Source organism: Diaporthe batatas, assembly GCF_019321695.1.
Source record: "Diaporthe batatas strain CRI 302-4 chromosome Unknown Contig00012, whole genome shotgun sequence".
NCBI classification, from domain to species: domain Eukaryota; kingdom Fungi; phylum Ascomycota; class Sordariomycetes; order Diaporthales; family Diaporthaceae; genus Diaporthe; species Diaporthe batatas.
In genome coordinates this window covers 940,956-968,585 of record NW_025408559.1, presented here as the reverse complement: position 1 = coordinate 968,585, position 27,630 = coordinate 940,956, and the positions used below count along the sequence as shown (strand labels likewise).

The following is a 27,630-nucleotide window of genomic DNA, read 5'->3' as shown; positions in this document are numbered from 1 at the left end:
AAGAAAGAGGCGCCCCGGATGCTGGAAATTTCTAACAAAGAAATTGTGGCTGTCCTAGATATTAATGAACCCGGAACGCTGCGTGTGGCTGGAATGAGAGCTCATCAAAAGGAAAAATGTATTAATCTCCACCATCCACATCAAGCACTGCTCCAGCTTGCCAGAAGCTTTGCTAGTTGCTCGTGGCGCTCAACTGCGTCTGAGAAGTTTGGATATGTCCGTGGGCCTCCTTCGACAGCCTCTGCGTGAAAAGCATCATACAACTTTGCTACACTGCGTCCCACAATCGGCAGGCTGAGTTCCTCCTGCCACTTAGGCCATTCCCATTGTATATTGCGCACTTCGTCTGCGTCAAAGTTGTGCACCTCGATTGTCACCGGATCAGTATAAGAGCCCGCATGAATGGAAGTGCCGCCAGGCGAAGTGAGGCGGATTTCGCCCTTCTCGCAATTGATGTGCCAAGTTAGGGCGGGCTCTCCCTTGAATTGCTGTCCGCGACGGAAGCGGACTAGCAAAGTCGCCCCCTCTTGAGTCACTTCTGAGCCACTCAGAGACCCTGTGACTGTGATCAGATCTGGCACATCAGATATGACCGTTTTCGTAATGGTATTCATGGAGTTGTCTCGCAACTTCATCTCGGGCCGTTGCAGCTGAAGTTGAGCATGAGTTCCTGTGGCTTCCCCTACGACCGACTGGATATAGTCGAACACTTTTATCAATGTGAGCTCCCGTTCCCAGAGGGCGGATATAATTTTGCAGGCGGCGAACAACTTACTGTGAGCAAACCCTATCATGAAAATATTGCCGCCAATTTTCTTCTCCGCGAAGTATCCCAGCCCCTCAGCAACCATCTCGCGATCGATTGTGCCGCCATGAGCCCTGACCTCACTACTCAACATCCTTCCCAAGCTTCCACCGTGTAGAATTTCCTTGAGCTTCAAAACCACGGGTGCTAGCCGGCCCTGTAGCCCGACCATTGTAAGAGTGCCCTTCTCGGCTGCCAACTCAGCCAGTTCCCGCGAACGGGCCGCGTCATGGGTCAGTGGCCATTCGACAAAGACAGCTTTCCCGGCTTCGATACTGGGCTTGATGAGGTCGTAATGCGTGTCCACTCGTGTACAGCAAACCACGAGATCAACATCAGGATCAGCAGCAAGTGCCTTGGGATCGCCGTAGGCTCGAGTCTTTTCAACGTTGAGACCGTAGGTGTTAATAGCCTGCTTAGCCGATTCGACGCTTGAATTACACAGTGCAACGATGTCGTACTTGGTGCGGCCGCGTGCTGAGAGTAGATAGGGAAGGTGAGCGCTGCTGGCCCAGGAAGTGACAGCTGACGAGGAAAGGCCAATGATGGCCAGGCGGATGGGCGCCATTGCGATAAGGGAAAGAAATTAAGCGGAAGAAGAGTAATACAGCAACTAAATTACAGTGGAATTGATGGAGGTTATAACGATCGTCCATAAGGGATGCTTATATGCGGACTTATGATTCTGGGTGGCTTGGTAATACGGTGGATTTATAAGCGAGTAAGCCAACATCTGATAGCGTCTCACCACGGCTTTGCCCGCCAGCTCGATTTCATTGAGAGTTTTTCGAGAAAAGGCAATCGAATATTGGTATCAATATTCCACATGAAATAATAGGGACAGGTTATTCCTCTTCAAGAGCTTTTGTTCATCACAAGAGTAGACCAACAGGAGCCTCCGACGCAGCTGCTCTGTAATATCTCCCTGCCAGCTATCCACCCTGATGCGTATGTAAGGACTAGAAAGGTAGGTATACGGTCTCACTTCAAATACCCAGGTAGCGTACGCTCTTCAGCTAATTTTTGTTAGAACAACCAAAAGTCTCCGGGTAGTACACAGGGTTGGGTTCACTTGAATGTATTAACAACTCCATGTGATCCCTCGCTACCTACATACCTACTTAAGTAGGTAGGTACTTAAGTAGATAGCAAGCTACCGACCTCGGGACACCTGCCTTCGGTTTCCACACAAATTGTTCTCACCCGACCAGGGAGACTTCCAGATTTGAGTGAGTGGAAGCTTTCGTCGCCTCTCCTGTGAATAAGGCACCGCATGGCTTGATTGTCAGGACAAGGCTCAAAAGTTCACAACTCACCGGCACTCCGCGACGCTAACACTCACATCTCAACTGGGATGGAATCCCAATCTACCCAGGTACCCTTACCCAACCGATCCCAAGAGTCACATATTTCATAGAATCGATCATAGAAGACTTCGAAAATGCTAACCTCGTCAGGTTTCATCATCCATGTCAGAATCGCTGCTACGACGCCAGCTTTGAACCGGGTCTAACGGCTTCACAAAGAAGACCTCGAGTGCTCACAGTCTCAATCCACGATGACATTCCAGCCGCACCGCTTCCCGAGAACCCAACCGTATGTACTACCTGAAGACTAATTGATAAAGTCTACATACTCAGTAATCCCTCAGGGGGGTGGCGTCAAGATCTGAGAACCATGCACAAAATGGGCGAAGGTCTTCATGGAGGAACCAACCTAGGTATCTAGGTAATATGTGCGCGCAGTAAACTTAACAAACAGTGAGCCTTCGAGGATAATTATGTGTATGGCTTACATGCCCGCGCCAATGGATGTTAATTGGTACTTTAGACCTCTATAACAGAACGCACTACGAGCCAAACACAATATATTTCAAATAGTACACAGAGGGTTGGTCCTGGCCCCTTTTGCTGGATGCAAAGCATACACCAGAAACATATGGAGGTCTCGCCATTTATGAGTTTCGGTCATCTGGGCGTCAAACACTGAATGGGGTGGGTTGGGAGCATGTACAATAACGAAGTACGCTGCTGGGTACCTACTTAGTAGGTAATTAGTACCGCCCCAACTGCTGTTCAAGAATGACACGGATGTGATGCAGCCATTTCAGGTGCATCAGACTCGTCACTTACGATTTTCCGCTTTCAATCAATCACAGTGTTCAAAGATTGATAAGGGAAACATCTAACGGCAAAAAGCAGCCTCTCGGGTTATCAGATGACACTACCTAGGTACACGTGGGTTCTCATGCAGATGTGATGTCAACAAAGACGCAAATGCTGCCAGATCCGATATCACTGACGTTGTCTCAGATTACGAACACTTCATCAGCGTTCGCTAGAGACTCCTAGATCGGTCCAGAGCGCTGTCTGAACACTGAGATCAACCAATGCCTGCCTACTAGTAGGTATGTAGCTCGCTTCAATTACGTAGCTTACACAAGGCCAAAACCCCGAAAAGGGGTTCTTCCCCTTGTTCCGTTGTTTGTGGTTGCCTTTGTGACCGGCCACATGAGATGCAATAGCACACTCGAGTCCCTAAACGGAACTCGACAAGTAGATCTTCTTCTGTCCATTGCAAAGGTGCTGTGCTCAAATTCCGTTGTATCGCCTGGTTTCGAGATGGCTGGACTAGTCCTGGGCCTGTATAGAAGGCTAGCCTACTAACAAGTCCGATCGCGTCAGCCAGAGGGGTCCCTGCTTTTACCTGCATGAACGGTTCCGATCAGAGGTGAGCACATTATCGGATGAAATTCATAGGACAGAAATACCACTGCCCTGATCATGGTCGGACGAACAGTATGCAGCCTCCACCTGAGTGCATAGGTACGGTACTCATCTGCACTTCCATGTAAAAATACGATAACAAGACGAGCGTGGAAGGGGCAGCCTTCGCTGCAGCTCACGAGGACTGTGATGAGACATGTTGAAGGTTCCGAAAACGGCATTGGAAGTCTGAGTGATTTACAATCTTGTCTTCGTCTGATAATTAAGTGCAGGCGGCGTAGTGACCCAAAGCTGTTCGTCAGAGATGCCAACCCCTCCGTATTTCACGACATGACTTGCGCCCATAGCTCGGACGCATCTGTACGTCTGGGCGCCGACTTGCCGAGATCGAACTTGGTTGGCACTAAGATCTTCACTGCCCCTTTGTTCCCCATGGAGCGGGTCAATTTAGTGTGCCTCAGACGATTATCCGGCCGTGCCAGGTACGAGCGCTACCATGGAACTAGCTTTGTCTACCTTCGCACTGCCCAAGTCCAAGAAGATGGATTCAGGGAGTCAGCACTAAAAAGGCCTCCCTCCAGCGATGCTGTGCGCCGGTCGTTGACGATCATGGGTCTCGGATACCCAGACCAGGATCTTCAAATTGGAAAGGACATAGACAAATGAAGGGTTGTTGTTGTGGTTGCAGTGCAAAATCTACTCGCGTAAGCCTTACTTTGTAAAGCTCAGTCTCACGCGATAGTCACGGACCTAGCCATATTTGTAGACATGGTTCACCTGCGAGATTGGGACGGAACTTAGAGTGTCAATAGATACATAATTACTGATTCGGGATGGAATAGAGGCGAACGGGTTCTATTGAAATACCCCTCAGGCCCTCAGCATTTAATCTGCACTTTGTGCACATCTCGAGTGTGTAAGTTTGGTCCAAAGCTCACCTCATCAAGCCGCGGCAAGCTTGTCACAGACCCCAGAAACTCCCCCGATCTCCTCACAGGCATGAAAACGCCACCCACCACTTTTTCACCTCTCTAGTAGGGCGGGGTCTTGAGTGCTTACCACCGTATGAAGGCGCCATGTATGTCCTCAGACGTATACGGAATAGAAGCGAAACCACACATCACCCTGACAGGCACATAGTCCGCAGATTTGGATCAGCTCCCAGAGCTAGGACTGGAACTGTCAAACTTGTGATCATACACTCCAGCAGGATCACTTTAGTTAAAGATATTGTCCATGTCGTGAATGCCTGGATCCCTTGACAGGCTGATGATCACATATGTATTTTGCATCATGCAAGGTGGTAGCGTGGGATGGCACATCAGACATGCAACTAAGACGGATATACAATGACCTCAAAAAAGAGCATCCCTGAGAGGAGAAGTGACAGGGGGGTATTGTCGTGAGGGAGACCCAAATCTGGGAAGAGGTAGATTGGGGCCGCCCGTCCTAGCCGGGCCGTCGGTCTGTGCGGACATCTGGACGCTTTCATATATGCTTCACGCGGCGGCGCGAGCTACTCAATTAGTGCAGAAGCTGAGCTCTCGGGATCAAGCATGTTATTGTCATCCCTGTCCCAAGTAATCCTTGTCCTGTCCTATATGGGCAGTGAAATCATGGCATCCGTGGGAGCTTTTGCGTCCTCCACCTTTGATCTACTGCAAACTTCACTGGGAGGCGGCTTCAAGCCGGACAGATCATAGCGCGACGAGCCAAGTAGACCGATGTGATTTGTTGAGAGACAGGGACAACGCCGGTACCGATATAGGAAAAGGGTCCCCTCCTTCACATCACTCTGGTTCCTGACTTGGCCTTCTAGTACCCCACGCCCTCCTCATATAATGTCTTCTGGCAACTCCTGAGGTCGTGTTCGTGAAATGTTGACCGACTATACGCAACAGAAATGGAGACCATGACAAGGGTAGCTCCTGAGCTGCTGCCTCGACAGCTTCCAGGCAACCTCCCTCCAGACGTACTTGCTCAGTTGAACTTTGCGGATAAGACAACGCTGGTTCCTTTGATATGGGTTGTTGTGCCGGTTGAGGCGGTCTTGATCACCGTTGTGGTTGTATCGCGCCTCATTGTTCGACGCGTTGTCCTCGGTAGGCTATTCACAGACGATGGTATATCGCTCCTCTATTCCTGGCCCAGCGGGGCATGGCCATGCGAGACTGACTTCGCCGGACATTACTGCAGCTCTGATAGTCGTTGCCACCTTATTTACGTTGGCATTCTGCGGTGTCATTCTCAATGGTGCGATTATTCTCCCTGTGCCTGGGGCTTGTTGCTCCCTGAGCCGCACACTTTTCCATTTTCATTTCTGACAACAGGGACAGCCACAAAGTTCGGACTTGGGCAGCATATCTGGAATCTTGATCTCAAAACACTACTTCCCACCGTCAAACATTGCATCCTCCTTATGTTTGTCAGCTATTCCCTATCCGCATGCGCCATCGCTTTCACGAAACTGTCTATTATTAACTCATACCTACGGGTATTTCCTCAACAAAGCCTTCGCATCATCATGTTCATCACAATGGCTATCACGATCGGATTGGTGCTGGCCTCAGTTCCGGTTACAGTCTTCCAATGTGACCCAATCAGGGCGACATGGGACTTCACCATGCCCAATCGGCGGGTAAGTGAGCATCCACGTTGAAGAACCCCGACAAGAGTGCCATTTTAACGAACACCATCAGTGCCTCGATTTCGTCGACTTCCTTTATGCCAGTTCATCGATCAACACGGTGACCGACCTCATAATGTGCACCGTACCTATCCGATTTCTATGGTCCCTGAATATAACGAAAAGGCAGAAAATTATTATTTCCTGCTTGTTCTTCGTGGGAGGCCTGTGAGTCCCCCCCCCCTGACATATTCCGCAAGGAACATATAATTGAAAATGTTTAGGGCATGCGTTGCAAGTATTGTAAGGTTGGCATTCTTACATCAGTTGCGCAAGCCAATCGACGTCTTGTGTAAGTCCAGATGTGCCCTGCAGATCATTCCGGTAAACCCTCTACTACGTGCTTTGTGCTAACTCGCCCCTGCAGACAACCTAGTCACATCTCTTCTGCTGATAATAACCGAATGCACTATCGGCGTCGTTTGCGTCTCCTTACCGTCGTTGCGGCCAATATTTTCCAAATGCCTCCCGGGCGTCTTCCCTTCAGCGAGCCATAATACACCAAGATCACCGGTGGCAAGAAAGCAGTCACACGCACTGAGTGATCTATCTTCGAAGCGGGCATCACAACCACGGACGGCTAGCCACCCCTCCGTTGAAAGCGAAAGCCAAACTGAAATCACAGCTACGTCTCCTCTGGACTCGCCATATACATGATTATCCTACTACCTTCATGCCGGTGGGAGGGATGCGTCTTTGGCCCCATCCGACAATAGGACAGCAATATCGATCTAGCTGAGTGCTTGAATGAGGGGACTCCGATCAAATTCTAAGTCATTGAATCAGTCATGCTACTCAGTAGGGGTGGGATGGCGGCCCTATGATGGTCTCGGCACTGGAGCATGGAGCTAGGCGTTTCACAGCTGCATTGAAGCCAATGAAGGGCGCTTACGGATCTATGTGGTTTCGCTTCTATTCCGTATACGTCCGAGGACATACATGGCGCCTTCATACAGTGCCAGTAAACGCTTACAGACCCGGCGTATTGAAAGAAGCAAGATGCGAGAACAGTGGTGAAAATACGAATGGCGCAATTCAATTGTACTCGCTCACCTGTGATCGTGACGGGAGTTGACTCAACCTCAAAAATAGTCTGGCTTTCTGCTCTGTAGTGGGAAGAGGTCAGTCACTCGTTGATATAGTGACTGGTTATAACTCTTCTACATTTTAAAGCGCACACCACTTCACTCTTGGAACCTTCCCTTGTGCACTACTTTTACACATCTGACGCCTCCTACGCACTCTTTGCGTTACCCCTCTACACAGGAACATCATCAGAAGGTACTCCTCACATCAGCCACCACGCTTCGTGAACTCACGAGCTGGTTATTTGTCGCCAACAATGGGACCAGTTATTCAGATCCTCATTCTCGCCCTATGTCCCTTGATAGCTGTCGCAGCACCTCAAATGCTACTGGCAACTATGGCAAATTCTCCGACTACTGCATGTACCCGTTGTACATTGACAGGGCCGAGAGCTCCATGGCAACCTTTGATGCCGACTGTTCCTCCAAGAAGAACGGATTCCACTACATAGGCACCGAGCTGGCCAAATCTCAGCTCGACTTCAACGACTGCTTCATGAACGACGATGGGAACATGGTACCTCACCAGGGGCAGGCACCCCACCTCCTCATGACCCCCCCCCCGAACAACAAAGTCTTAGCACGTGTGGAAGCCATGTTCAAACGCTGACCATAGCTCTGTTGTGTTCCAGTGGAAAAGCCATGGAAACTTGCGAATACGATATTGGCTAACCGGTCTGTGAAAACGACTGCCCAAATACCACCATGCAATGCCGATGCAAGAACAAGGCTGGCGTGACGGTTGCTAGTGCCATGTTTGACATTGGTCAGTGAACCCCCCGCCCCCCAAACCATATTGTCGTGTTGCGGTGTAGGAACATTTAGCGCTAACTTGGATGAAGGCGACTACATTGGTGTCACTTGGTCAGAGGACCACAAGAGCTACCTGCTGGTCTGCCCGTCACCCATCACCCAACGGAGACACCGTTGGCAAATTCCAGGGCTGCAACAAGAACGGTGCAATACAGCACATTCAAGTGTGTTCTACTTGAAACTCGAATAGCGGCCCCAGTAAAGTGGTTGAACGATTTGAGAAGGGGGCGAGAGGGCTGGGTTTCGATGCCAGTTTTGGCAGTGACGGCAGGTGACAGAAATATAAATTAGACACACAAGACCCGGGGGAATGCCCGAGAAGAAGTCACACTGAATCTTCCTTGACACCCATTCGGTCCTCTTAGTTCGCCTTCCTGTACCACAAACCAGACCTCCTCGCCCTGGTTGCCGTGCCATTGACATTTGCTGGACCAGACCTTTGAAGAGTCGTTGGCAGAAGGGGCTCGAGGACAGCCTTCCACACCGTCTCATACAAGCCCGGCGAGCCATCGGACGCCAGACTTCCAGGCTCGAGGCTGCCAATCTGTGTGGAATTTGAGCAGCAGGGTGCGTAGGAGCCCCAGAAGGGGCCCGCGGCCCATGCAGCCCATCCGATATACTCCTCGTTCTCCTCCATGTACGTCAGAGCATCACGGAGCATGTCAGCACAAGCTGTGGTGTTCGACCCTCCGAATTCCGTGACCATCGCCTTGAGGCCGTGTTCCTTTAGCCAGGCCGTCAGGGGTGCGAGGTTGGTGTCGAATGGCTGTGTGCACTCGATGTGGCTCCCGCTGTAGTCAACATCCAGGTACTCATGGATGTCTACGGCCCAGTTGTTGGCCGTGTCGTTGATCTGGTAGATGTAGTCAGAGCTGGGCAGGTTGTCGCCGCCATAGTTCTCCGTCCACGAGTGGCCCCCAGTCCACGCGTTACCTGGCACAAGGATCAGATTCTTGGCGCCGGCTTGACGGATGGCGTCCACTGCGGCCTGGTCGTTTTCCAGAACCAGGGTGGTCGGCATATCATGTGGCTCGTTCATCAGGCCAAAGATGACCCGAGAATTATTTGCGAATCGTGAGGCTAGCTCGCCCCAGAATGCGGCGAAGTCCTCGGTCGTGGCTGCAGTCGGGTCGGTCGTGTTGCCAATGACACTTCCGGAGAAAGGCTGAGCACTGGGGTCGTTGTACCTCATGTAGTTGTGTGGGTCGAGGATCGCGTCTGGATCAGCGTAAGCTACTGCATATGATGAATGGTTGTGGCATGTACATACAGGCGTTTTTGGTAAGGGTGATATAATCGATAGCTTGCTTGAAGTGACCGAAATGCTGTGTATTATCCATGAGTGATGCTGTCCACGGGTCTAGCAGCGGGTAGAGCTCCGATTTGGCTCACCGTCTCGTTGAACTTGGAGCCTAGGCCATACTCAAGAGGGGCCATCCGTTCCAGCAGAAACGCAACTCGGAACAGATTGGCCTGCGGGATTATCAGCTTCGTGTTATAGCCTTCTGTCCAGTGGGCACGAACCTTGTTCTGGTCCACGTAAGTGTCGATTGCTGGCTCGCTGATGAAGGCATAGTCCACACCAAAGGTGCCTGGAAGTCCCTGGCCCTTGGTTCCATACACTCCAAATTCACCACCGGACTCATCCACGCCAGCATAGTAGATAGTAGCCTGTGCCCCCAGGAGGGACGATGCAAGTGCAAGTACCGACCTCATCGTGTACGTTCAAGACAGCAAGCTAATACAGACGTTGAAGACGTTGAAGACAAGGCGCACTACTACACCGTCGCCATGCTCCCAATGCGTCGGTTATATACACTTATATACGCACCGTGACTAAGGTGTCAAGCAGGGGACATGAGCGGAGGTGTCATCTCCTTGTCGGATGTGAAATGCGATTCGCCCACCGGGCTGGCCACTGACGATGACAGGCTGGTGGCCGCTGGTGCGCCGGGAAGAATTTCATTACTCCGTACTGGGGTGATGGCGCTTGCCGTGGGTGGGAGAGTGTGTTCGAGTGCATTGTGGGGACGCATCGAGGACGGCGCCAGCACCGGGGCGTTCAACTTGGACGGATGGAGCAGTTGCCTCCGGGTCGGTGCAGGGCCTGGGGAGCACCGAGAATATGGAGTCGAGGCCCGGTGGGCGATGAGAAGGCATCTAATTTACTGCCGCCCGGGACGGCATCCCGCGAAGCAGCTGCAGGTACGGAGTACGCGCTGCATTGGAGGCAGGCAGTTGCTAAGCAGTTCAAAAGGGCGCCAAGCGTGCTTTACCTGGGGCGAGCCAAGAATCCTGTCCCCCAACGAAGCTGTCTCCCCTTGACCGGGGCACAAGCGCTGACGGAGATGCACGTGGCTACGCGATGCACACCTCCCGCCCAGCTGCCGCCCCCGTTGCACCATGCTGGAACGGCAGAACGGCAGGGGCGGGAGCTCGCTAAAAAAGAGGCCTGCACATCCCTGCTTAAAACGTCGCGGAGGCTCTACCGCCTGGCTCGCGCCGCAGACGGTTGTAAAAGATGATCTCATGCGGCATTCAGCCGTTCGACTCGGGGTTCCCATCGATCCAGACGACAATGTTGGGCGGAGGATCGGGCATCTTGTCGAAGAACTGTCTGACAGCCTCATCACTGTAGCGCAGGCTGAAGTGGGTCAACACGAAGGTCGTCCTGGGCCACTTGCGGATGATGCCCTCGAGATCCGACCATATGGTGTGCTTCGTCTTGATGGACTGCGCCCTGTGTTCCTCGTGCAGGAAGCTACACTCAGTGATGACCACGGGGATGCCATCCCTGAGCCACTGGGGCTCTGAGGCAAGCGTGGCCGCTGTTGTGTCGCCCAGAAAGGCGAACACGGGTGTGGACTGCGGCGCGGTGATCACGACGCCTGACTCCCGGAGCTGCTTTAGCTCGGGTCCTTTCCTGCCCGCGTACTCTTGCTTTAACTTCTGCGAGTTCACCTTGAATACGTATCCTAAGCAGGGCACCTGATGGTCGCAGTGGAAGGCCTCGGCGGTGAAGTCGACTGTCCGCCGCAGTGGGACGGTATCGCCTGCTCGAATGCCGTGGGTTTCGTGTGTTTGCAGCCAGTGTCGCTTGTGGGGGCTCGTTTTTGAAGATTCCTCGTCGGGGTCATCGAGTTCTTCGTCTTCCTCGACCGAGGTGGCGCCGGCCTGCACGGGGTCGTCTGCCGTGACGAGGCCGCCCTTGTTCAGAATGGTCTTCGCACGGAGGAAGTCGTCGAGCGCCACCTTCATCTCGGCGGGGCAGAAGATGTCCGGGGGGTCATCGCGCTTGATAAAGGCTGGCGTCAGAAGGGTATGGTCGCTGTGGCCGTGGGTGAGGAAGATGTGTTTTGGCCGCAGCCTATTGATGATCAATCCGGCATCGAGTAGCAAGTTGAGTTGCGGGATGACAAAAGAAGTGTGCCAGGCCGCTCGAGATCTGCCCGTGAGGACATATTGCTTGTGTTTACCTGGGAAACGCCATTCGAGGATTTCCGAGTGCGATGGTTGGGGAAGAGGAGTCGCATAACTAGGCCTCGCCATCTTGGGGCTGGCTAGGCGGGCTGCCTTGGAGACGGAGAAGGCGTTGACCACACTCGGCAACGAGACTCGATTTCCCCTCGGCAGCGAAGCTTAAAAGCTGACTAAGAAGGCTTATAGTAATAAGGATAAGTATAACATTCTAGGTTAATTAATTACAGAAAAGTTAACAAATAATTGCGGTATTTTCTAATGGGGTTTAGCTTATTAATAATGATTAGTTCCGATAAACTAGTATCGGATTCACTTATCTCTGTGGAGCATTACTCGTAATCTACTCCTAAACCTCTTTCAACCCCAGGTCTTTCTTCTTGTCAACAGATGATACATGTATTTGATTTGAGCCTTGCAGGCATCTCTGACATCAAAAGCCTTCTTACACGCTTGATATACTAAAGCAGTGAAGATCAAGATGAACTAGAACCGATTTGACGGTCTCGCCTCTGACTGTTGTGGTGGCTTTGAGGCCGAAGCAGATGGAGCGTCAACGAGGAGAAGCTCGAGGGGCGCCCGGAGCAGCTCGACGGCCTCAAAAGCCATCAATTGGCTCGAAAACGGCCTCAAACGCGAGCCCTGACACGGACGGGCATCAATCCAAGCCCCAGAACGTTCATAAAGACGGCCAGGACGGTGCGGGACGTCCTATTGCTGCCCAAAGCTCCGAATCGCCCAAGGGTGCAGCCCCTGGGTCGGCCGCGCCGCACGCGTCGGCCGCGTTGTTCTCGAGCAACGATAACGATGCACAGCCGCACCCGGCAGCAAATTACCAGCCACACAACGGCATTCGGCCAAACACCAGCAATGGGCAGCAGCACAGCCCTGCGGTTTCGGTAACTCAGCAGCCTCCTGTTGCTGGCCCCTCTGCCTCTGGTACTACGGATACACAGAGTGAACAAAAGGCAGCTGAGGCGCGCATAGGCGCCGCTCGGCCAATGCCGGCCGCATCGACTGAGACATGTTCGCGTCCCCCAAAGCCCGCCGCGGACGCGAGGGCCCCAGCTTCTTTGACGTCTTCTTTGCCTAGTCTTCTAACGTCTGCGCCAGCTGCCAATAGCAGGCTTGGTAGTGATCTCGGCCGTCAGCACGGCTCTCCAGGCGATGCCCATGGCTCGGCAGCCAGCATTTCACCCGTTGGGCAGGTTTCCGCTGATGGTGGGCGAGCCCCCGTCAGCAAGCCGATCCTGAAGATGAGAAGGACAGGCCAAAACTTCCCCATAGCCTCACCTAGGTCGTCTTCCCCCTTACGGACGCCTGCATCACTCCATCAGAAGAAGGCCCCTTCGCCCAATAAGACGATAGGTCCTGTGCAACAGGGCAGCAGGGGCTTATCGAAAGACCCCGAGACCACTCAGAACGGCGGTTCTGGCGTACGGGAAGCAGCAAATGGGCCAGATATCGACAGGAAGTCAGGGTCGGGTACTCCTGTCCGGTCTTCAGGACCTTCAACCTACACTCAGTTCTTGGGTGGCCTGACTGCGAAACCGAAAAGCCTTGACGGGCAATCGAAAGCAGTACCAAAACCAGCCCACAGCAAAACAGAGACCACCCCCACGGAGAGCCTTTCCATAGGCAATCTTACAGATCATGTGGCCGACGAATCTTCTGATGATGAGATCAAGTACGAGGCCACCCCTAAGCTAGTCGTCTCCGACGATGTTTCTGAGGACGACTTGGAAGATGACACTTCCGAAGACGAAACGGAGCTTGACGGTGAGGGCGATGCTACACTGGTCTCTACCGCTTCGCGGGAGGCGGATGCATCATCTCGACAGCTATTCCATCCGCCTGATGAATCCGATTACGGGGACGAGGTTGGTGACGATGAAGGCGATGAGGACGATGAAGGCGACAGTACTGTATCTGCATCGCCGTCAGAGTCCTCGCCAGCTGCAGACGAGGAGCCCATGGTCACGGTCTCATCTGCCAGCATTCAACGCCGACAAGATTACCCTGGGCGAATTTTGGAGACAGCCAAATCCGGTCGCCCGTACCATACTTGGCTCGGTGAGGCAAACCCCCTAGAGAGAGGACAAAGCTGCAATACTTGATAGTCTAACCAACCCTCTGCACTTAGATGGGAGAAGTTCGTTCCACAATGGCGGTGCACTCTTCCCTGATGGGTACCAGAAAAGTACCAGATTCGCTGGTTCTTCGTGGATATGCCCAGTGCGCTCGTGTAGGCAGGTACACAAGACTGCCTTCAGCCTTGGCGACCACTTCAAGGTGAAGCACAAGAGATTCATGTTCAACGATAATATGGACGGCACCTTGTCAGTTGTTGGGTCGTACAGCAAGAGAAGCCAGCCCGGAAAACACTTACCTGTTGTTGTCAGCCGACGGCCCTTGGACCCAAGAGAGCCGCCAATGGCTGAGGCAATGGAGCCAACAGGGAGGGACAGATTCCCTTCCGACGCAATCCAGGCCGAGTCCGATTCTGAGAGCGAAAGCCTGGACCCCGAAACCTTGGTGACTGGGGATATCGAAGATCCAGCCCGACCTGCGGGCCCCTCTCAAGTCCTACGGCGGGGCAGTGCCCATGAAATGTGGCAGTACATCCGCCCCTTTCTGACAAATCACCGAGACTCATCCCCAACAGGGAATTGGATACAAGACGTCGTCCGCCTCCCTCGCGTCCGCGACATCAAATGGAACGAGCCTAGGATCAAGGAGCTGCCATACATGGATACCCACCTACGAGACATAACGGCACTCATCATTCAGGTGACGGGCGTCGAGGCCCCAACGCCATGCGCGGCTTGCGCGCAAGGTAGGGGACCGTTCAATGGCTGCGTCAGGATCTCGCCACAGGCAAGCCAAGAATCACGCAACAGCGTCTTGGCCTGTGCGAATTGCTACTACCACTGCAACCAGTCCAAGTGTAGTCACTGTGCTGCAGCCGTGCCGCGTCGCGACAGACAGCGACGGGAGCGTTTGAGAGACAAGAAAACGATCTACAATGTGAAAGTCCTTTCAGACAGAGCGCGCGGAAGAGCGCGCGGAGCCATCAGACTTGAAAAACCAGTCAAGGAGCCCCGGGCATCTCGGACAACGGTAGACAACTCGCCGGAGGAGACTTCTCACCCAAGGGTGAAGATCTACCAGCCGGATGAGATCCATAGTCTGGAGATGGCAAGCAAGGATCGCGCGTACAAGATGATCAGGGGAGAGCATGGGGAGCCCATTTCTATGTGTGGGGCCTTGATACCAGATCGCTATGATCTGGATCGAACGGTCCCTGGCCGGCCTTGGGTGTGTCCAATCCGTTCCTGCAGGGCCGCGTTCAAGAAAATTGTTGGTTTGGGATCTCACTTTGCGGTAAGTGGTACTCGCTGAACTATATGCTCCATTGCCTTTCTCACAAGCTCGTGTGCAGGTCAAGCATCGGGGAAATTTGTTGAATGACAACCAGGATGGCACACTGTCGATTGTAGGTGCCTACAACAGCCCACTGAAAGGCTCCAAGTACTGTGCTCCTCTGGTCATATCACAAAAACCTCTGGATGAGAGTGAACCTCCGATGGAAGCACCGAAGGTGCCCGGTTATGTTCGTGTTGGCGATACGAACTCGGAGCCTCCACCTCGCCCGGCAGACCGTGTAGCTTTGAACCCCGGCAGATCGGCAGACTCAGCACAGCTCAACCGGGTTGAGCCGCCCGAGTCCGACAAACACAGCGGAGCAAAACGAGTCTGGAACCACATTCTGCCCTTCCTGCCTCAGCCTTTGGACCCCAAGATCTTCGATCCAGAGATCATCAGACTCTTTGCTCTGCCGGTGCTCCAGAGAGTCCAATGGAGGAATTCATGGATGAAACGCCGTTTGGATAATGATCGATACCAAATATTCGCAATACTTGTGCATGTCCTTGGAGTCGAGCGAAATGCCAGTGGCGAAAGGTGTTGTTCGCTTTGCATCAGTGGCGAGGGTCCTTTTGAGGGATGCTGGACCCTGCCTAGGGCCGCCGCCTGGGAATCGCACCGGTATGCGACGTGTTGTGCGAATTGCCTTTTCGCACATAAGAGGTCACATTGCAGTGTCAAGTCCAGCTGGGAAACAAGATGCATTACGAGGCCTGGTGAGAAGACATTCACAGGCACACCTCCGCCCGTCGCTGAGTGGGCTGCGACTGCCACTACAGCAAACGACAGCAGCCAGGCTAAGAAACGCCAACTGTCTCCTTCCGGTGCCAACGAAGAATCACTCTCACAACGCCGGCGGTATGAGCAGAGCACGGGATCAAATGACGAAGAACAACCTGGAGCTGGCAGAAGAATTGTCACCTTGCCTCTGCCGCTGTCCAGGAGAACAACTCGCGCGACAAACGCCCGAACGAGGAGACACGAATCGCCCGAACCACAGCCGGAGCAGAGCAAACCCCTTGTTTCGACATCTTCATCGGCAGTTATGATGGCCGGTCAGCAAACCTCAGACGAGCTGCTTGAAATGGAAGACTGGGAGATCGCACCTGGGCGCATTCGCGAGGACGGCTCCGCACACCCAAACAGTAAGTCGTTATCTCACCATTGCCACTACCCATTTCGGCCCTGTGAGCCCAGCGGGCGTATTCAGGCCTCGATTCACACCGCATGGACTCTTCCTTCATAAAGTCCCCCCAAACTCAATCGTGTCACTCTGCTGACCCGGACTTTAGACATCGCGTTTTCCAAGGCGTTCCTGGAGAACAGCCAGAGCATCCCGGTAGCTGCCGACGTCTCGTTCCGGGTTGATACAATAAAATCGGGCCACAAGCTCGAATTCGAGGCTACCACATCCAACACCCGCTACTGCTCTGTCGCCACCGGTAAGCTACGCGTCTCGATCGCCGGCCAGCCAGAATTCGTTATTGGCCCTCATGGGGTGTTTAAGATCAAGCCTGGGGTGAAGGCGTGGGCGCAAAATCGTCTCTACATCGATTCGGTGGTGCACGTGGTTTCAGTGCGTGAGTAGGGGCTTCGTTGGCCACCACACGCTCAGATGAATGTGGCCGGGCAACCGAAGTGGGTGTCTCTAGGAGTCATGAAGCATTGCAGGCGTTAAGGGCAATAGCATGCAGCATCCGGCGTCCTCCGATGTACAGTGACAGTCCTAGATGTTGAAAGGACCTTAATAAGACCGCCTTCAGAAATGAAAAAAATTGGGTCTGCAAAGGCCATCTAGTGGCTGCGAATAACAGGCTCCGGCAACCAGTCCTCGTGATGTAGAAGCAGAGTGTTTGCAGACTGAGGTTTGCGGGTATGTGTTTGATTGATTACTCGAGTGTCCATGACGCGTCCACGGTATCTCTCCCGTGGGGCATCCTCACTATGGCATAGCTTCCTGTAGTATACTGTCCGCGGATGTCATTTGTTGTCAGGAGGTAACGGCTTGTGGCCCCTTCCACCAACTCTTCAAGCCCTCCACGTCGCACCACCCTACATCCGCCGGATCCTCAAACCACCAATTCGTCCCGGGCTTCGGCCTCTCGTTCCCGTATTTCTTCAAGCTGCCGCCATCGAACCTGTGATTCTTCACACCAAGCAGTAGCACAACGCTGCCGATAGCCGGGGCGAACCCGTCCGGGTCCAGGAAGACGGTTAGGAGTACCTGCTTGTCTGTCGAAGGATCGGCCAACCTCGCCATGCGCTGCTTTCCGACGTAGCCAGGCAGGAGTGCAGGCTCGACGTCGGAGAGCCAGGTGACCACCGCGAGGACGTTGACGGCCCAATTCTGCTTGTAGGGCAGGTGAGGGATGGCCTTGAGCGGTGTAAGCTTTAGTGGCTTGCCCAGGGGCTGCTGCCTGAGTTCTGCCTCCTGACGACGTTCCTTGATCGTCTGCTCGGATACCTGGCGGCTTTCGAACGCATCTTCCTCATCAGAATCGGGTCCCTCAGCCTTGTTTGCCGTAGAGGGATATGTTGTTTCGAGGTCTGGTGTGTCTAGTTCTGGTGCATCAATTTGTGGACGGGTCGCTGCTATGCTGCGATTCTGTCGGCCAGAGGCGAGTTCGACATCCTCTCCCTGGGGGCCCACGGAGGTGTACGATTCCTCCTGTCCTGTTGTCCCAGCCATCTGCATATATGCAGTGTTCCAGCCGACAGTGGTCATATCCTTTATCACTAGATAGACCATTTCCACTGCACCATCGGAGTCGTGATCGGCATCCGAGTCCACTGCGACCGACTGCACATTAAAGCTGCTCAGTCGCACGTAGCATCCCACAAAGATGCGGCCTATATCCACAAACCGGTGCATTTCTGACCGGAGTAGCGCCTGGATGCATAGCTCCCCATCACCCAAGAGCAGACGGACGGTTCGGTAGCGTTTAGAAACGGCCAGGTGTGCATCGATACCTTCCACCAAGAATATGGAGCCCTGGATGCAGTGGCGAGTACGTAGGACCTCAGATATCAAGGGACGAGGCTCGAACGGCTCGGTGGGATCAGCCGCCACCACCGCGGCCTCAGGAGTCACTTCGGAGGCGGGCATGGGTGCGACGGCCTAGGGATTGAGAGAACATGGCTGCGAGCCTAGAGACTTCTGTAACTCTCATATCCGACGGATGACGAAAGACTTTCCTAGTCAGTAAAGCTCACGGATATTGAATGTTTGGCGACTCGTGGGCGTGTAAGCGTAGGGCCAATCGAGGCCAAGCGCGTCTCTCTTCTTAGACCTACGACCGAGAGACGCGTCCTCACAACCCTGGGGTTTTGAGCTGACCGCCTACCAAGTCTAGCAAACTTTGGTTGACACATACTGCCGGCATCCCACTCCTTCATCAGGGTACCCCGAAACAGTCACAGGTGCTTGGTATAATGCGTACACTGAGCCAACCGCCACCCTGACTCGACAGTTTGCTCATGTTGCCCTGCATCGCTCGTACAGTCGTCAGCTCAGCACGCCCATCCCTCTTCCCTCGAGCCTGCCTGAACGCACACGCAACCAGAAGAACAGCCTCCCCACCTCGCATCTGCCTCCACAGCACCAGAGCCCACACGATGGCCCCCGACCTCCCACCCGACCGCCGCCCAATTGTCATCTCAGGCCCCTCGGGCGTGGGAAAGGGCACGCTGTTCAAGATGCTCTTCGCCCAGCACCCGGACACCTTCACCCTCTCGGTCAGCCACACGACGCGGGCCCCGCGCGCAGGCGAGCAGCACGCCGTCGACTACCACTTCGTCAGCCACGAGGACTTCGAAAGGCTAATCGCCGAGGACGGCTTCGTCGAGCACGCCAAGTTCGGCGGCAACCGCTACGGCACGTCCAAGTCCACCATCCGCGAGCAGAGCGAGAAGGGCAAGGTCGTCGTGCTGGACATCGAGATGGAGGGGATCAAGCAGATCAAGGCCAGCGACATCTCCGCGCGCTTTGTCTTTGTCGCCCCGCCGAACGAGGACGAGCTCGAGAAGCGCCTCAGGGGCCGCGGCACGGAGAAGGAGGAGAGCATCCAGAAGAGACTCACCCAGGCAAAGTATGTGGTCCCCCATGCGCTCGAAGCGCATTGCTGCCTGTTCTTTTGTTTGCCGGGTTGCCTGTTCTGACTTTGAATGCAGGTTGGAGCTCGAGTACTCCAAGACCCCAGGGGTCCATGACATAATTGTAAGTCTCTCATGTTCTATATTGCCTTGATACCCTGAAATCCTTGCGAGGTACTGGGCAGTATTCGTGACACAACTTGATGCCCTGCCTATACTTTTGCACGGCGCACATGCTTATCTCTGGGCCCATAGATTGTCAACGATAACCTCGACAAGGCATACAAAGAGCTGGAGGAATATGTCTACAAGCCTCTCGACTCGTAGCTGGGCCACCAATATTTCTGCCAACGCCGTAACTACATGGTCTCGTCGCGTTTACAATGGTCACGGTACAGTCACTGTTGAAGAGAACAATGCATCTGTTCAACATCTCAATATGTATTTCCATCAGGTATCAAGACTAGACTCTAATTAGAGCACAAAATGGGGCTGGATTAAGAAATAGAGAATGGGAGAAAGAAAAGGTCTGGATGGAAGTTCTGGAGTACTAAAAAGGAAATAAAGCGTAATAGTCCAGTCCGGTGGGAAATATGTTCATCCCTCATGCGCCCGACAAGCACTCGCAGCAAACACAAAAGCCTCGGGATGAGGTGCAGGTGACCAGCAATTTGCGGATGCGCCGTCAACAGCCGAGAACCTGTCAGCCAAACGCGCCTTTTGCTCCTTCATATCCCGACGTAGCTGGATTTGACACTCTCATCGATCGTTCGCTTCCGAAGCGGCTCCTCCTAGTAGCCGTTCATGGTCATGCGCTGAGAGCTGCGGCTCAGCTCTCGGTCCGCGGCCGGGCTGATTGGCCTGCTGCTGCTGTGGCCTTGTGCGCTTCCCTCCTTCAGCGCAAGCAGCTGCTTGGCACGGAAGGTCTCGTAGTGGATCTGGGACGTCGTCTCGATCAGGTCCTGAAGGTGTGTCCGCAGAAGGAAATTCCGCAGATAGATAAATTCGCAGTGGTTCTCGTCCTCAACGTTGATGACGCCCCATCGGTTCTGACGACCTCGGACCTGGTTACCGTTTACGATGATGGACTTCTCGGATCCCACGACGGCGAAGGGAATCAAGTTCTGTGGATGCATATTAGCTTATGGACAAGACATTTGTGAGCTGGCATGGGCTAGCTCCATACCTTGATCTGGGTGTTGACGGCGCGCTCCTCGTCGTCGAACTCATCGTTGTCGTAAGGGTACATCTTCAGGTTGTGGAAAGCAAATTCCTCCTTGATTCGCTCCTTGAACGCCTGACGCTCCTCCAGGGTCATTGTGTCAGCCTTGGCAATGACGGGAACGACATTGACAACATCGGACAGCTTCTTCAGCACGACGATATCGATAGGCTTGAGGGAGTGGCCGGTGGGCTGGATAAAGAACAGGCAGCAGTGGATGCGGGTGTCCTGGATGTAGCGCTCACGCTGGGCGGTAAGCTCCTTTCGCAGGTACGCAGAGTGCTGGTCCTTGATGTACTTGACGATGGGGTCCCAGCAGCGGTCGTTGTTGATCAGATCACCGTAACCAGGGGTGTCGACAATGTTGAGCCTGAGACGGACGCCATTCTCCTCGATGATGTGCGACACAGGGTGGATCTCGGTAGTGGATCGAATAACCTCGTCAGGAAGGAGACGACCCTTGGACTCGATGAGGTGAGAAGCGAAGATGGTGTTGATGAGAGTGGACTTTCCAAGACCGGTTTGGCCTGTGACCAAGGGAACACGAGACACGTTAGCCGGGCCGTTTGCTGATGGATGCCGACGCCATCAATTGATGGGACAAGGGCGACTTACCAACGCAGATGACGTTGAACTGGAAACCACGCTTGAGGAGCTTGCGCTCGATCTGGCTGGTGATGCTGTCGAAACCAACGTGGCTCTGGGGGTAGATGGACGCCGCAGGCATGGCCGCCATTTTCGCGAGGGATGGGCTTAGATTAGATGGGCCGGGGCCGAATCAGAGGGTGGACGTTGCCGTAGAAGTCGGATAAGAAGAAGAAGAAGTGAGGCGTAAGGACCGAACGCAGAGGGTATCTTGGGATGGTTTGTCAAGCCACAAGAGAAAAGGAAGGCAAAAAAGTTAAGGAACGAGTGAGGTGGACTGGTCGATGGTTGAAGGTTGAAGGTTGATTGATGGTGATCTGCCCCCCAGCTGTGTGCAATCCGTGGAGATGAGAGCGAGCCAGTCAGGTCTGGTTGGGAGGAATTGCTGCCAAACAATAATTTCCGCTTCTCCCCAGTCGAGTTAGAAAGGGGTCGCATCTCACAGGAAAGGGGCTAAGAGACGACCCTGCCTTCAATTGGCCTGAGCAGGTCCTAGCGCCCTGGACTGGAGCTCCGCAGTTGAAGGGTGGCCTGAGCTTCCACTGCACCTCCCCCTGGCAGTTTTCGAGCTGGGGAAGCAGCTCGTCCCGCCCACGGCAAGGCGGTCGCGCTAGCAATTTTTCTGGACGACGGCCTCACCAGACATCGCGACAGCACCACATTTTATACCCCCCCGCCGCGCCCCGTTCGACAAGACCCGATTGCCTCGCGCCGGCCGCACCGACCCCGATCTTCCCAGGCTGTCCCGGAGCAGTCGATCCCGGTCTTTGAACCCTCAATCAAGGCTGCGTCCAAGCCGTACGCGAGCCTCCCAGACACGGAACATCCAGGCCAAATACTGGCAGCATGGCCGGCGCGATGTTGTCCACACGGGCGACTTCCTCCCTCTTCCCACGGCTTCCCTCCTCAGCCTTCTTCTCGCCGTACAGACTTGCATCGCTTCAGATAAGGCACATGTCTCTTCCATTCCTGCCGACATATTCGCTTGCCATACCTGCAATCTCTCTGAACCTCCCGTCCATTCCGGACGTGCTCGAAGGAATCTGGGAGGGTATCTTGAAGGCTGTTCCCAAGAAGAAGACATCACATTCCAAAAAGAGGCACCGGCAGATGGCGGGGAAAGCGCTGAAGGATGTCAACAATCTATGCAAATGCCCTGTCTGTGGAGGAACGAAGAGAATGCACCACCTCTGCGAGACATGCATGAACAGTAAGAGCGGCCACTTTGCACCATGTGACGGAGGTCAGAACTAACGCGCGAACGCAGAGATGAGGAACATGATGGACAAGAGGATCGAGAACAAACAAGCAAAGCCAACGATAAAAAAGACAATCGATGCGGAGTGAAGAACAGCGCAGCCAACGCGGCATTGGAATTTACACGCACATGGTTTCAGTATCTGCAGACACATACGACTGGGCTCGTTCTCGCCAGGAAACGAAGGGCTCATTCGGGCTCAAGTGCAAGGCGAGGCTGACTTCGGCCTGACCAGTATCTACGGGAGGCCGCGGCGGACACGGTCTTCTTAGAGCGTCGATGGTGCCAACGCTGGGGCCACAGCAGCACTGCTAACATCCGTACGCTGTGGGCTTTGGGCTCGAGATCAATGAACTGGTTATATGGGCTGCCGGCAGGACTGTATAGCTTGCCTGCCCGTCATTTGAAGTAAAGCAGGCCATGGGGCATGTCTGAGGTCTGTCGAAGTAGACAACTTTTTCTACTAGGTACAGCTTGAGGCAGACGTCCATGCCTATTAGCCAAAACGTGAAAAAGTAAATTTGAAAGCTCAAAGGGCATTCCGCGCAAGCAGTAATAGAAATCGCATCTAGGATGAGATAAGGCAGTGCGCTTGCGCTGCATCAGCCACCTCACAGGCCGTTGTGGACTCGCCTGCGAGCTTCGTTAGTGACATCACCCGTACCCTATCAAAACTTCCGATCTCCCCCAGCTACATTCTCCATCCGCGACAACGTATCGCGCATGGACTGGCAGCGATGGTACGGACCTCAGTCTCTAGCAATCTGCCTGGTCATAGAAAGCTGAAATTCTTCTAGTCCAAGCAGTACTTGACCACCCATACGGTGGACAATGGTTTGTCCCAGGCCCACCAGTTGCCCCTCGAGCTGCGCCCGCCGATGCTAACGTCGCCCTTGCAGCCCACACCACCGATATCTTCTCCCTGGCCGCAACGCCAAACTTCCTCTTCTCTGCGAGCGGCTCCTCCACGATAAACCTTCACCGGATCAACGATGCTTCGGGGACCTTTCCCATAAGCCAGTCTCTCTCCGCACACAAGCTCGGCTGCCACCACGTCGCAACCGCACCCCGTGGCTCGAATGGCACCGTAGCTGCCTCGATCGGCTTCGGTGGCGACATCAAAATATGGCGGTCAAACCCAGACAGCGGCGACTTCGCACTCGACTACGAGATCACGCCCGCTGAGGCCAAGACCAAGGGCGCTGCTGATTCATGGGCTGTGGCGCTCAGCTCCGACGAGAACTACATGGCCTGCACAACCCACGACGGCAGAATACACGTGTGGGATCTCGCATCCAAGACCGTCTTGCAGACCTACGAGACGGGAGGTGGCGGGAACGGAAGCTTTGGCCTGTCCGTGGACCTGAGTGCTGATGGGCGTCTGACGGCGAGTGGGCACCAGAATGGGTCGGTCTACGTGTTCAACAACGACGCGGGACATTTGAAGTACTCGCTATCTGGTAAGTCGTCAGTATGCATGCGCACAAGTCCTTTCTGACCGGGCTGCCAAACAGGTCTCGCAAAACCAGTGAGAGCAGTTGCCTTCTCACCAGGAAGCACTCGCCTCGCGGCGGCGGGCGACGCAGGCATCATCGCCATCTACGATGTCACTACCGGAGAGCATGTGGGCATTCTGAACAGCGGCGGCTCCTCGTCTGCATGGATCACCTCCCTGGACTGGTCAGACACGGGCGAGTTCCTGCTCTCCGGGTCTACTGACGGGAAGGTCAAGGTTTGGTCGATAGATCGCGGTGTCTGTGTGGCGACGCATAGCGAGACGGACAAAATTCTCTGGAGCGTCAAGTGGTTGCCAAAGGCGGCGGCGCATCGCGGGGAGATGTTCTGTACGGCAGGTGCGAACCGCAGCCTGACTTTCTACCGCGAGGGTGGAAAGGTCTGAATATGAACCGAAGCCTACGAGCTCTCACTGCACCGTGAGCTAGAGAACAGCCTCATTACGAGAGTCATCAAGTCGAAGCAAGCGTCGACGATATACAGGTTCATGACCAGATCCTGGAAAACACGGCAGAGAAGCGTGCGTTGCGAGGTTGCTAGATTACCAGTAGAAAGCTGACATATCAGCCCGGCATCATATGTACGACTTTTCCGGTCCATTCATTCCTACTACATAGTATGGTGGGTTCAATTCAGTGGTGTCTCTCAGAGGTGCAAATAAATCGGCAGAAATGCTGCTTATTAGACTGAGGAGCCGTAACCTCAGGGGACATGAAAGTTATTATGTGAGGGGGGGGGCATGTTGCCAGGCCTCCCAGGGTCCGGGTTCCGAGGTCAGATGCTTTCGTGACAGTTTCGAGGTTGCCCAGCCAGCACTAGGCGTTTAGGCGTAAAGTGCCTGCATCACTTTACCCCAGATCCCCAACACCACCAGCATCAGCCAACCTCCCAATTCCCAGCCAGACGGTCAAACAAACAAAGACGGGACATCTCACTCGTAATTTAACTCCTCCAAACACCAATAGTTTAACCAGACTCTTCTTACCCCTCCCCGCATCCACTCACTTTCTTCGACATCTCATCCATCTCTCATCGACGTCATTACAGCTCGGGTCACCATGCCAGCAACCCGCAAATCCGCACGCGGCGCAGCCGCTCGAGCTGCGGCGAGCAAGGGGCAGTCTACCCTCAGCTTCAACCACAAAGTCACCAAGAGCGGAACAACAAAGTCCGGCAAGTCTGACAAGCTCTCCACGCCCACTGCCACCAAAGTCGGGCCAGAACGCCAAGCCCAGACCCCCACTACCGAGGATGTGGATGAAGTCGAGGTTGAGCAGCCGGAGGAGGTCCCAGCAGCGCAGCCAGAGGTCGGGAAGAGTGAGGCCGAGCTGAGGGCAGAGAATGTCAGCGATGCGCAGATCAACCGCTACTGGAAGGGTGTCGAGGCCGCGCGCATCTCGAAGCGGGTGCACCAGGAGGACCTGAGCCAGGCAGAGAAAGTGTTGCGTTACTTCGACGTCAGCTCACAGTACGGGCCTTGCATCGGCATCCCACGCGCGAGGCGGTGGTACCGGGCTGAGAGATTGGGCCTCGACCCCCCAATTGAGGTGCTCGCAGTCCTGCTGAAGGAGGAGGGGCAGGGCAAAAAGGAGATTGAGAGGGCTGCCATAGATCGACTGATGGAGTCCACGGCCGTAGGAAGTGGCTGATCAGCCCCGTGAGAGTGGTCACCATACTTTGCTTTTGGGAGTTGCGACACATGGGAATCAATGCAAATTGGTACGTTGTCTGGACCTGAGCGGGTTCCCAGATAGGCCCTTGTGCAAGGGCTGGGACGTTGGAGTGAAGGCGTTTGCTGCCAGAATATGATTTTATGGCTTCGGTCTGGATTTTACCAAACCCCGGGCCCCGGCAGAGCCAATCTGTCAAGCTATTCTAAATCTTTTGAAATTCCGAAGCAGCTGCACTACTAGATGCGCACAGCGTGAGCGCATTTCAGCGCAACAGCAGCTAAATTGAAAAGATCTCCTCGCTTAGTACCAAATGCTCCTTGTGCGGTGGTGGGGAATCGACTCCTGGCCCCTGGATTCTAGGTCCTTCATGAGGTCGTATAAGAAAAAGTCTATCAGAATGGCGTTGATCTTGACATCCGGATGGGTCCGTTTGATGTCTCTCCGAATGAGCTCAACGCACCAAATGCTGCATGCTTCACGAACCGTCAGCCAACACGACCGTAGTAGCCAGGGTTGCGGAGTCTCGTCCTACCTCTCAGCTGAACCTCCCAGCTGCTCCCGCTTTCGATGATCTTTTTCTCCTTGACTACCTCATTCAGGGTAGGGCTGTAATAAATACAGCCCATAGTGTTCAAGACCTGTGGTACCCGGTAGTCGGCAAACATGGTGATCTTGTCAATATCCCCGAAGGCGCCATAGCCTGCACCTTGGAAGCAGGCCCAGATATCAGCTACGAGAATCTGCGCCCGCTTCAGGAAGCGGACTGGTTTCCGCCGGCCTTCGAATTTTGTCTCGTCTCGGAAGCAGGCGAAGTCATCGGCCAGTAGGTTCACGAGACCGGCTGCCGACCCATTGGCGGCTTTGATACAGTTGGTGAAGCTGCATGAATATTTCTGTAAGCCGCCGTCAGCATTGCGTCAGGCGTGCATGTTCCGAAACGGCTCTTATATAGCTTCGATGCATGTCAAAAGCAACATTGCCCGTCGACCGTCAACACTTTGGTGTACACTTTATGACAGGTGAGATGGGAAATAAAGGGAGACTCCGAAAACCCGAATCAAGACATGCATCTTATCGTAGGACAACATTCCTTTCGATGGCTCATATCACACACATAGGAGATGGGACAGCAATACCTCGTAGAGCACCTTCCCAGCCTCACGCAGACAGGTAAGGCGTTGCTCGAGCAAGGGTATCTCCTCATCTGTCGTGGACCGAAAGACATGTCTCAGGAGTTCCAGCGTGCATTCGTCCTCGCTCTGCCAGAAGTCGGAACTGGTTATGGGTATGTCTGGCAGGGAGAAAATGCACTTGTCAACCGCCGTGGCCAGAAAGAGCGGTCACAAGCCCGCCGCACCAACCTTCATCGAGAGCCCGCTGCAGGGCTGCCACCAGGCTCCAGTAGCCCGTCCAGGTCCTGTCCTTGTACGAAACAGCGAAGCGCTTGTCGTCGGATAGCTCCGACCAGAAGGAGAAGTTCAGAAGGTCCATCGTAAAGATGAAGTCAACGGTGGCCTCGTCCTTGGCCTTGGGATGGAGCTCATGTTCTGACCATGTGGCCGTGGAGTAGCTTTTCTCCTGCATCTGCTTGTAGATGGCGTTGGCGGCCGTCTTGCATGACCACATGTCCAGTGCAACGTCGATTGAGTTGTCGTACACATACTCGGCGCCGTCGAGCACGCCTGTCTCAGGGTCGGCGTTCGCGCTGGACTGGCCCAGCACATGGGCACGGAGGAGCTCAAGCAGCTCGGGATCGGCTTCGTCGTCAGACATGGTGGCCCTGGCGGATCCGTTGCGTGCAGCCCGAGGCTTTGTTGGCCCGATGTGTGGCTTTGAATACGACAGTGGTCTGGAACGGGGGCAATGAATGAGGTGACTGTCGAAAAGAAGTGGATGAAAAGATGTTTGCACACTTGGGATTTAATTTATTAGGGGGAGACCGGGAGTGGTGATAATGAGCCATTGGCAGCATTGGCCATCTGAGGCCAACAGACCAACTCTACATTTGCTACAGGCCAGAAGTCCACACCGAGACCGTTATTTCCCCCTCGGCTGCCAGAGACAGGAACTTGGTTGTCAATTCCTCAACGGTTGCCTGAGCCCCATAAAGAGTTCATTGACTGACTGGCTACCTGGGCACCATACCGTGCCCACAAAAGCCGGAGAGTACTAGCAGAAGGTCTGCTGGGGCAAACAGACAGCTTTTA

At 54.1% G+C, this 27,630-nt stretch overlaps 11 protein-coding genes across 11 annotated transcripts; 5 read left to right on the top strand and 6 right to left on the bottom strand.

The window, feature by feature from the left end:
- Positions 1-140: 140 nt before the first annotated feature.
- KVR01_009954 (uncharacterized protein) lies at positions 141-1,407 on the bottom strand (the record flags this gene model as incomplete). Its single annotated transcript, XM_044794472.1, has 2 exons — positions 776-1,407; positions 141-709 (listed from the first exon to the last, which is right to left on the bottom strand). Exons 1-2 carry the CDS (start codon positions 1,371-1,373, stop codon positions 141-143), a joined length of 1,167 nt encoding a protein of 388 aa, XP_044641202.1. The 5' UTR covers positions 1,374-1,407.
- A 5,982-nt stretch (positions 1,408-7,389) lies between these two features.
- KVR01_009782 (uncharacterized protein) lies at positions 7,390-8,294 on the top strand (the record flags this gene model as incomplete). The annotated part of the gene is made up of 3 exons (XM_044789359.1): positions 7,390-7,876; positions 8,026-8,068; positions 8,185-8,294. Exons 1-3 carry the CDS (start codon positions 7,595-7,597, stop codon positions 8,292-8,294), a joined length of 435 nt encoding a protein of 144 aa, XP_044641030.1. The 5' UTR covers positions 7,390-7,594.
- A 182-nt stretch (positions 8,295-8,476) lies between these two features.
- On the bottom strand, positions 8,477-9,831 carry KVR01_009981 (uncharacterized protein; the record flags this gene model as incomplete). Its single annotated transcript, XM_044786001.1, has 4 exons — positions 8,477-9,333; positions 9,386-9,440; positions 9,508-9,588; positions 9,640-9,831. The coding sequence occupies 4 exons, from the start codon at positions 9,829-9,831 to the stop codon at positions 8,477-8,479; spliced, it is 1,185 nt and encodes a 394-aa protein (XP_044641229.1).
- An 822-nt stretch (positions 9,832-10,653) lies between these two features.
- KVR01_009706 (uncharacterized protein) lies at positions 10,654-11,664 on the bottom strand (the record flags this gene model as incomplete). Its single annotated transcript, XM_044782832.1, has 2 exons — positions 10,654-11,064; positions 11,125-11,664. The coding sequence occupies 2 exons, from the start codon at positions 11,662-11,664 to the stop codon at positions 10,654-10,656; spliced, it is 951 nt and encodes a 316-aa protein (XP_044640954.1).
- A 335-nt stretch (positions 11,665-11,999) lies between these two features.
- KVR01_009924 (uncharacterized protein) lies at positions 12,000-18,275 on the top strand. The gene is made up of 4 exons (XM_044791729.1): positions 12,000-13,665; positions 13,736-14,976; positions 15,035-16,163; positions 16,311-18,275. Exons 1-4 carry the CDS (start codon positions 12,138-12,140, stop codon positions 16,604-16,606), a joined length of 4,194 nt encoding a protein of 1,397 aa, XP_044641172.1. The 5' UTR covers positions 12,000-12,137; the 3' UTR covers positions 16,607-18,275.
- Positions 17,009-18,124, bottom strand: KVR01_009922 (uncharacterized protein; the record flags this gene model as incomplete). Its single annotated transcript, XM_044787626.1, has 1 exon — positions 17,009-18,124. One exon carries the CDS (start codon positions 18,122-18,124, stop codon positions 17,009-17,011), a length of 1,116 nt encoding a protein of 371 aa, XP_044641170.1.
- A 358-nt stretch (positions 18,276-18,633) lies between the features above and the next one.
- KVR01_010115 (uncharacterized protein) lies at positions 18,634-19,437 on the top strand (the record flags this gene model as incomplete). The annotated part of the gene is made up of 3 exons (XM_044792904.1): positions 18,634-19,106; positions 19,189-19,234; positions 19,366-19,437. 3 exons carry the CDS (start codon positions 18,634-18,636, stop codon positions 19,435-19,437), a joined length of 591 nt encoding a protein of 196 aa, XP_044641363.1.
- A 464-nt stretch (positions 19,438-19,901) lies between these two features.
- KVR01_009794 (septin CDC10) lies at positions 19,902-21,068 on the bottom strand (the record flags this gene model as incomplete). The annotated part of the gene is made up of 3 exons (XM_044787062.1): positions 19,902-20,234; positions 20,297-20,859; positions 20,948-21,068. 3 exons carry the CDS (start codon positions 21,066-21,068, stop codon positions 19,902-19,904), a joined length of 1,017 nt encoding a protein of 338 aa, XP_044641042.1.
- Positions 21,069-21,823: 755 nt separating this feature from the next.
- KVR01_010119 (uncharacterized protein) lies at positions 21,824-24,135 on the top strand (the record flags this gene model as incomplete). Its single annotated transcript, XM_044794911.1, has 5 exons — positions 21,824-22,187; positions 22,245-22,315; positions 23,033-23,069; positions 23,135-23,695; positions 23,750-24,135. 5 exons carry the CDS (start codon positions 21,824-21,826, stop codon positions 24,133-24,135), a joined length of 1,419 nt encoding a protein of 472 aa, XP_044641367.1.
- A 460-nt stretch (positions 24,136-24,595) lies between these two features.
- Positions 24,596-27,561, bottom strand: KVR01_010098 (uncharacterized protein). The gene is made up of 4 exons (XM_044789874.1): positions 26,785-27,561; positions 26,560-26,714; positions 25,956-26,316; positions 24,596-25,896 (listed from the first exon to the last, which is right to left on the bottom strand). Exons 1-4 carry the CDS (start codon positions 27,194-27,196, stop codon positions 25,724-25,726), a joined length of 1,101 nt encoding a protein of 366 aa, XP_044641346.1. The 5' UTR covers positions 27,197-27,561; the 3' UTR covers positions 24,596-25,723.
- On the top strand, positions 24,809-25,399 carry KVR01_009990 (uncharacterized protein; the record flags this gene model as incomplete). The annotated part of the gene is made up of 1 exon (XM_044791437.1): positions 24,809-25,399. The coding sequence occupies one exon, from the start codon at positions 24,809-24,811 to the stop codon at positions 25,397-25,399; it is 591 nt and encodes a 196-aa protein (XP_044641238.1).
- Positions 27,562-27,630: the final 69 nt, after the last annotated feature.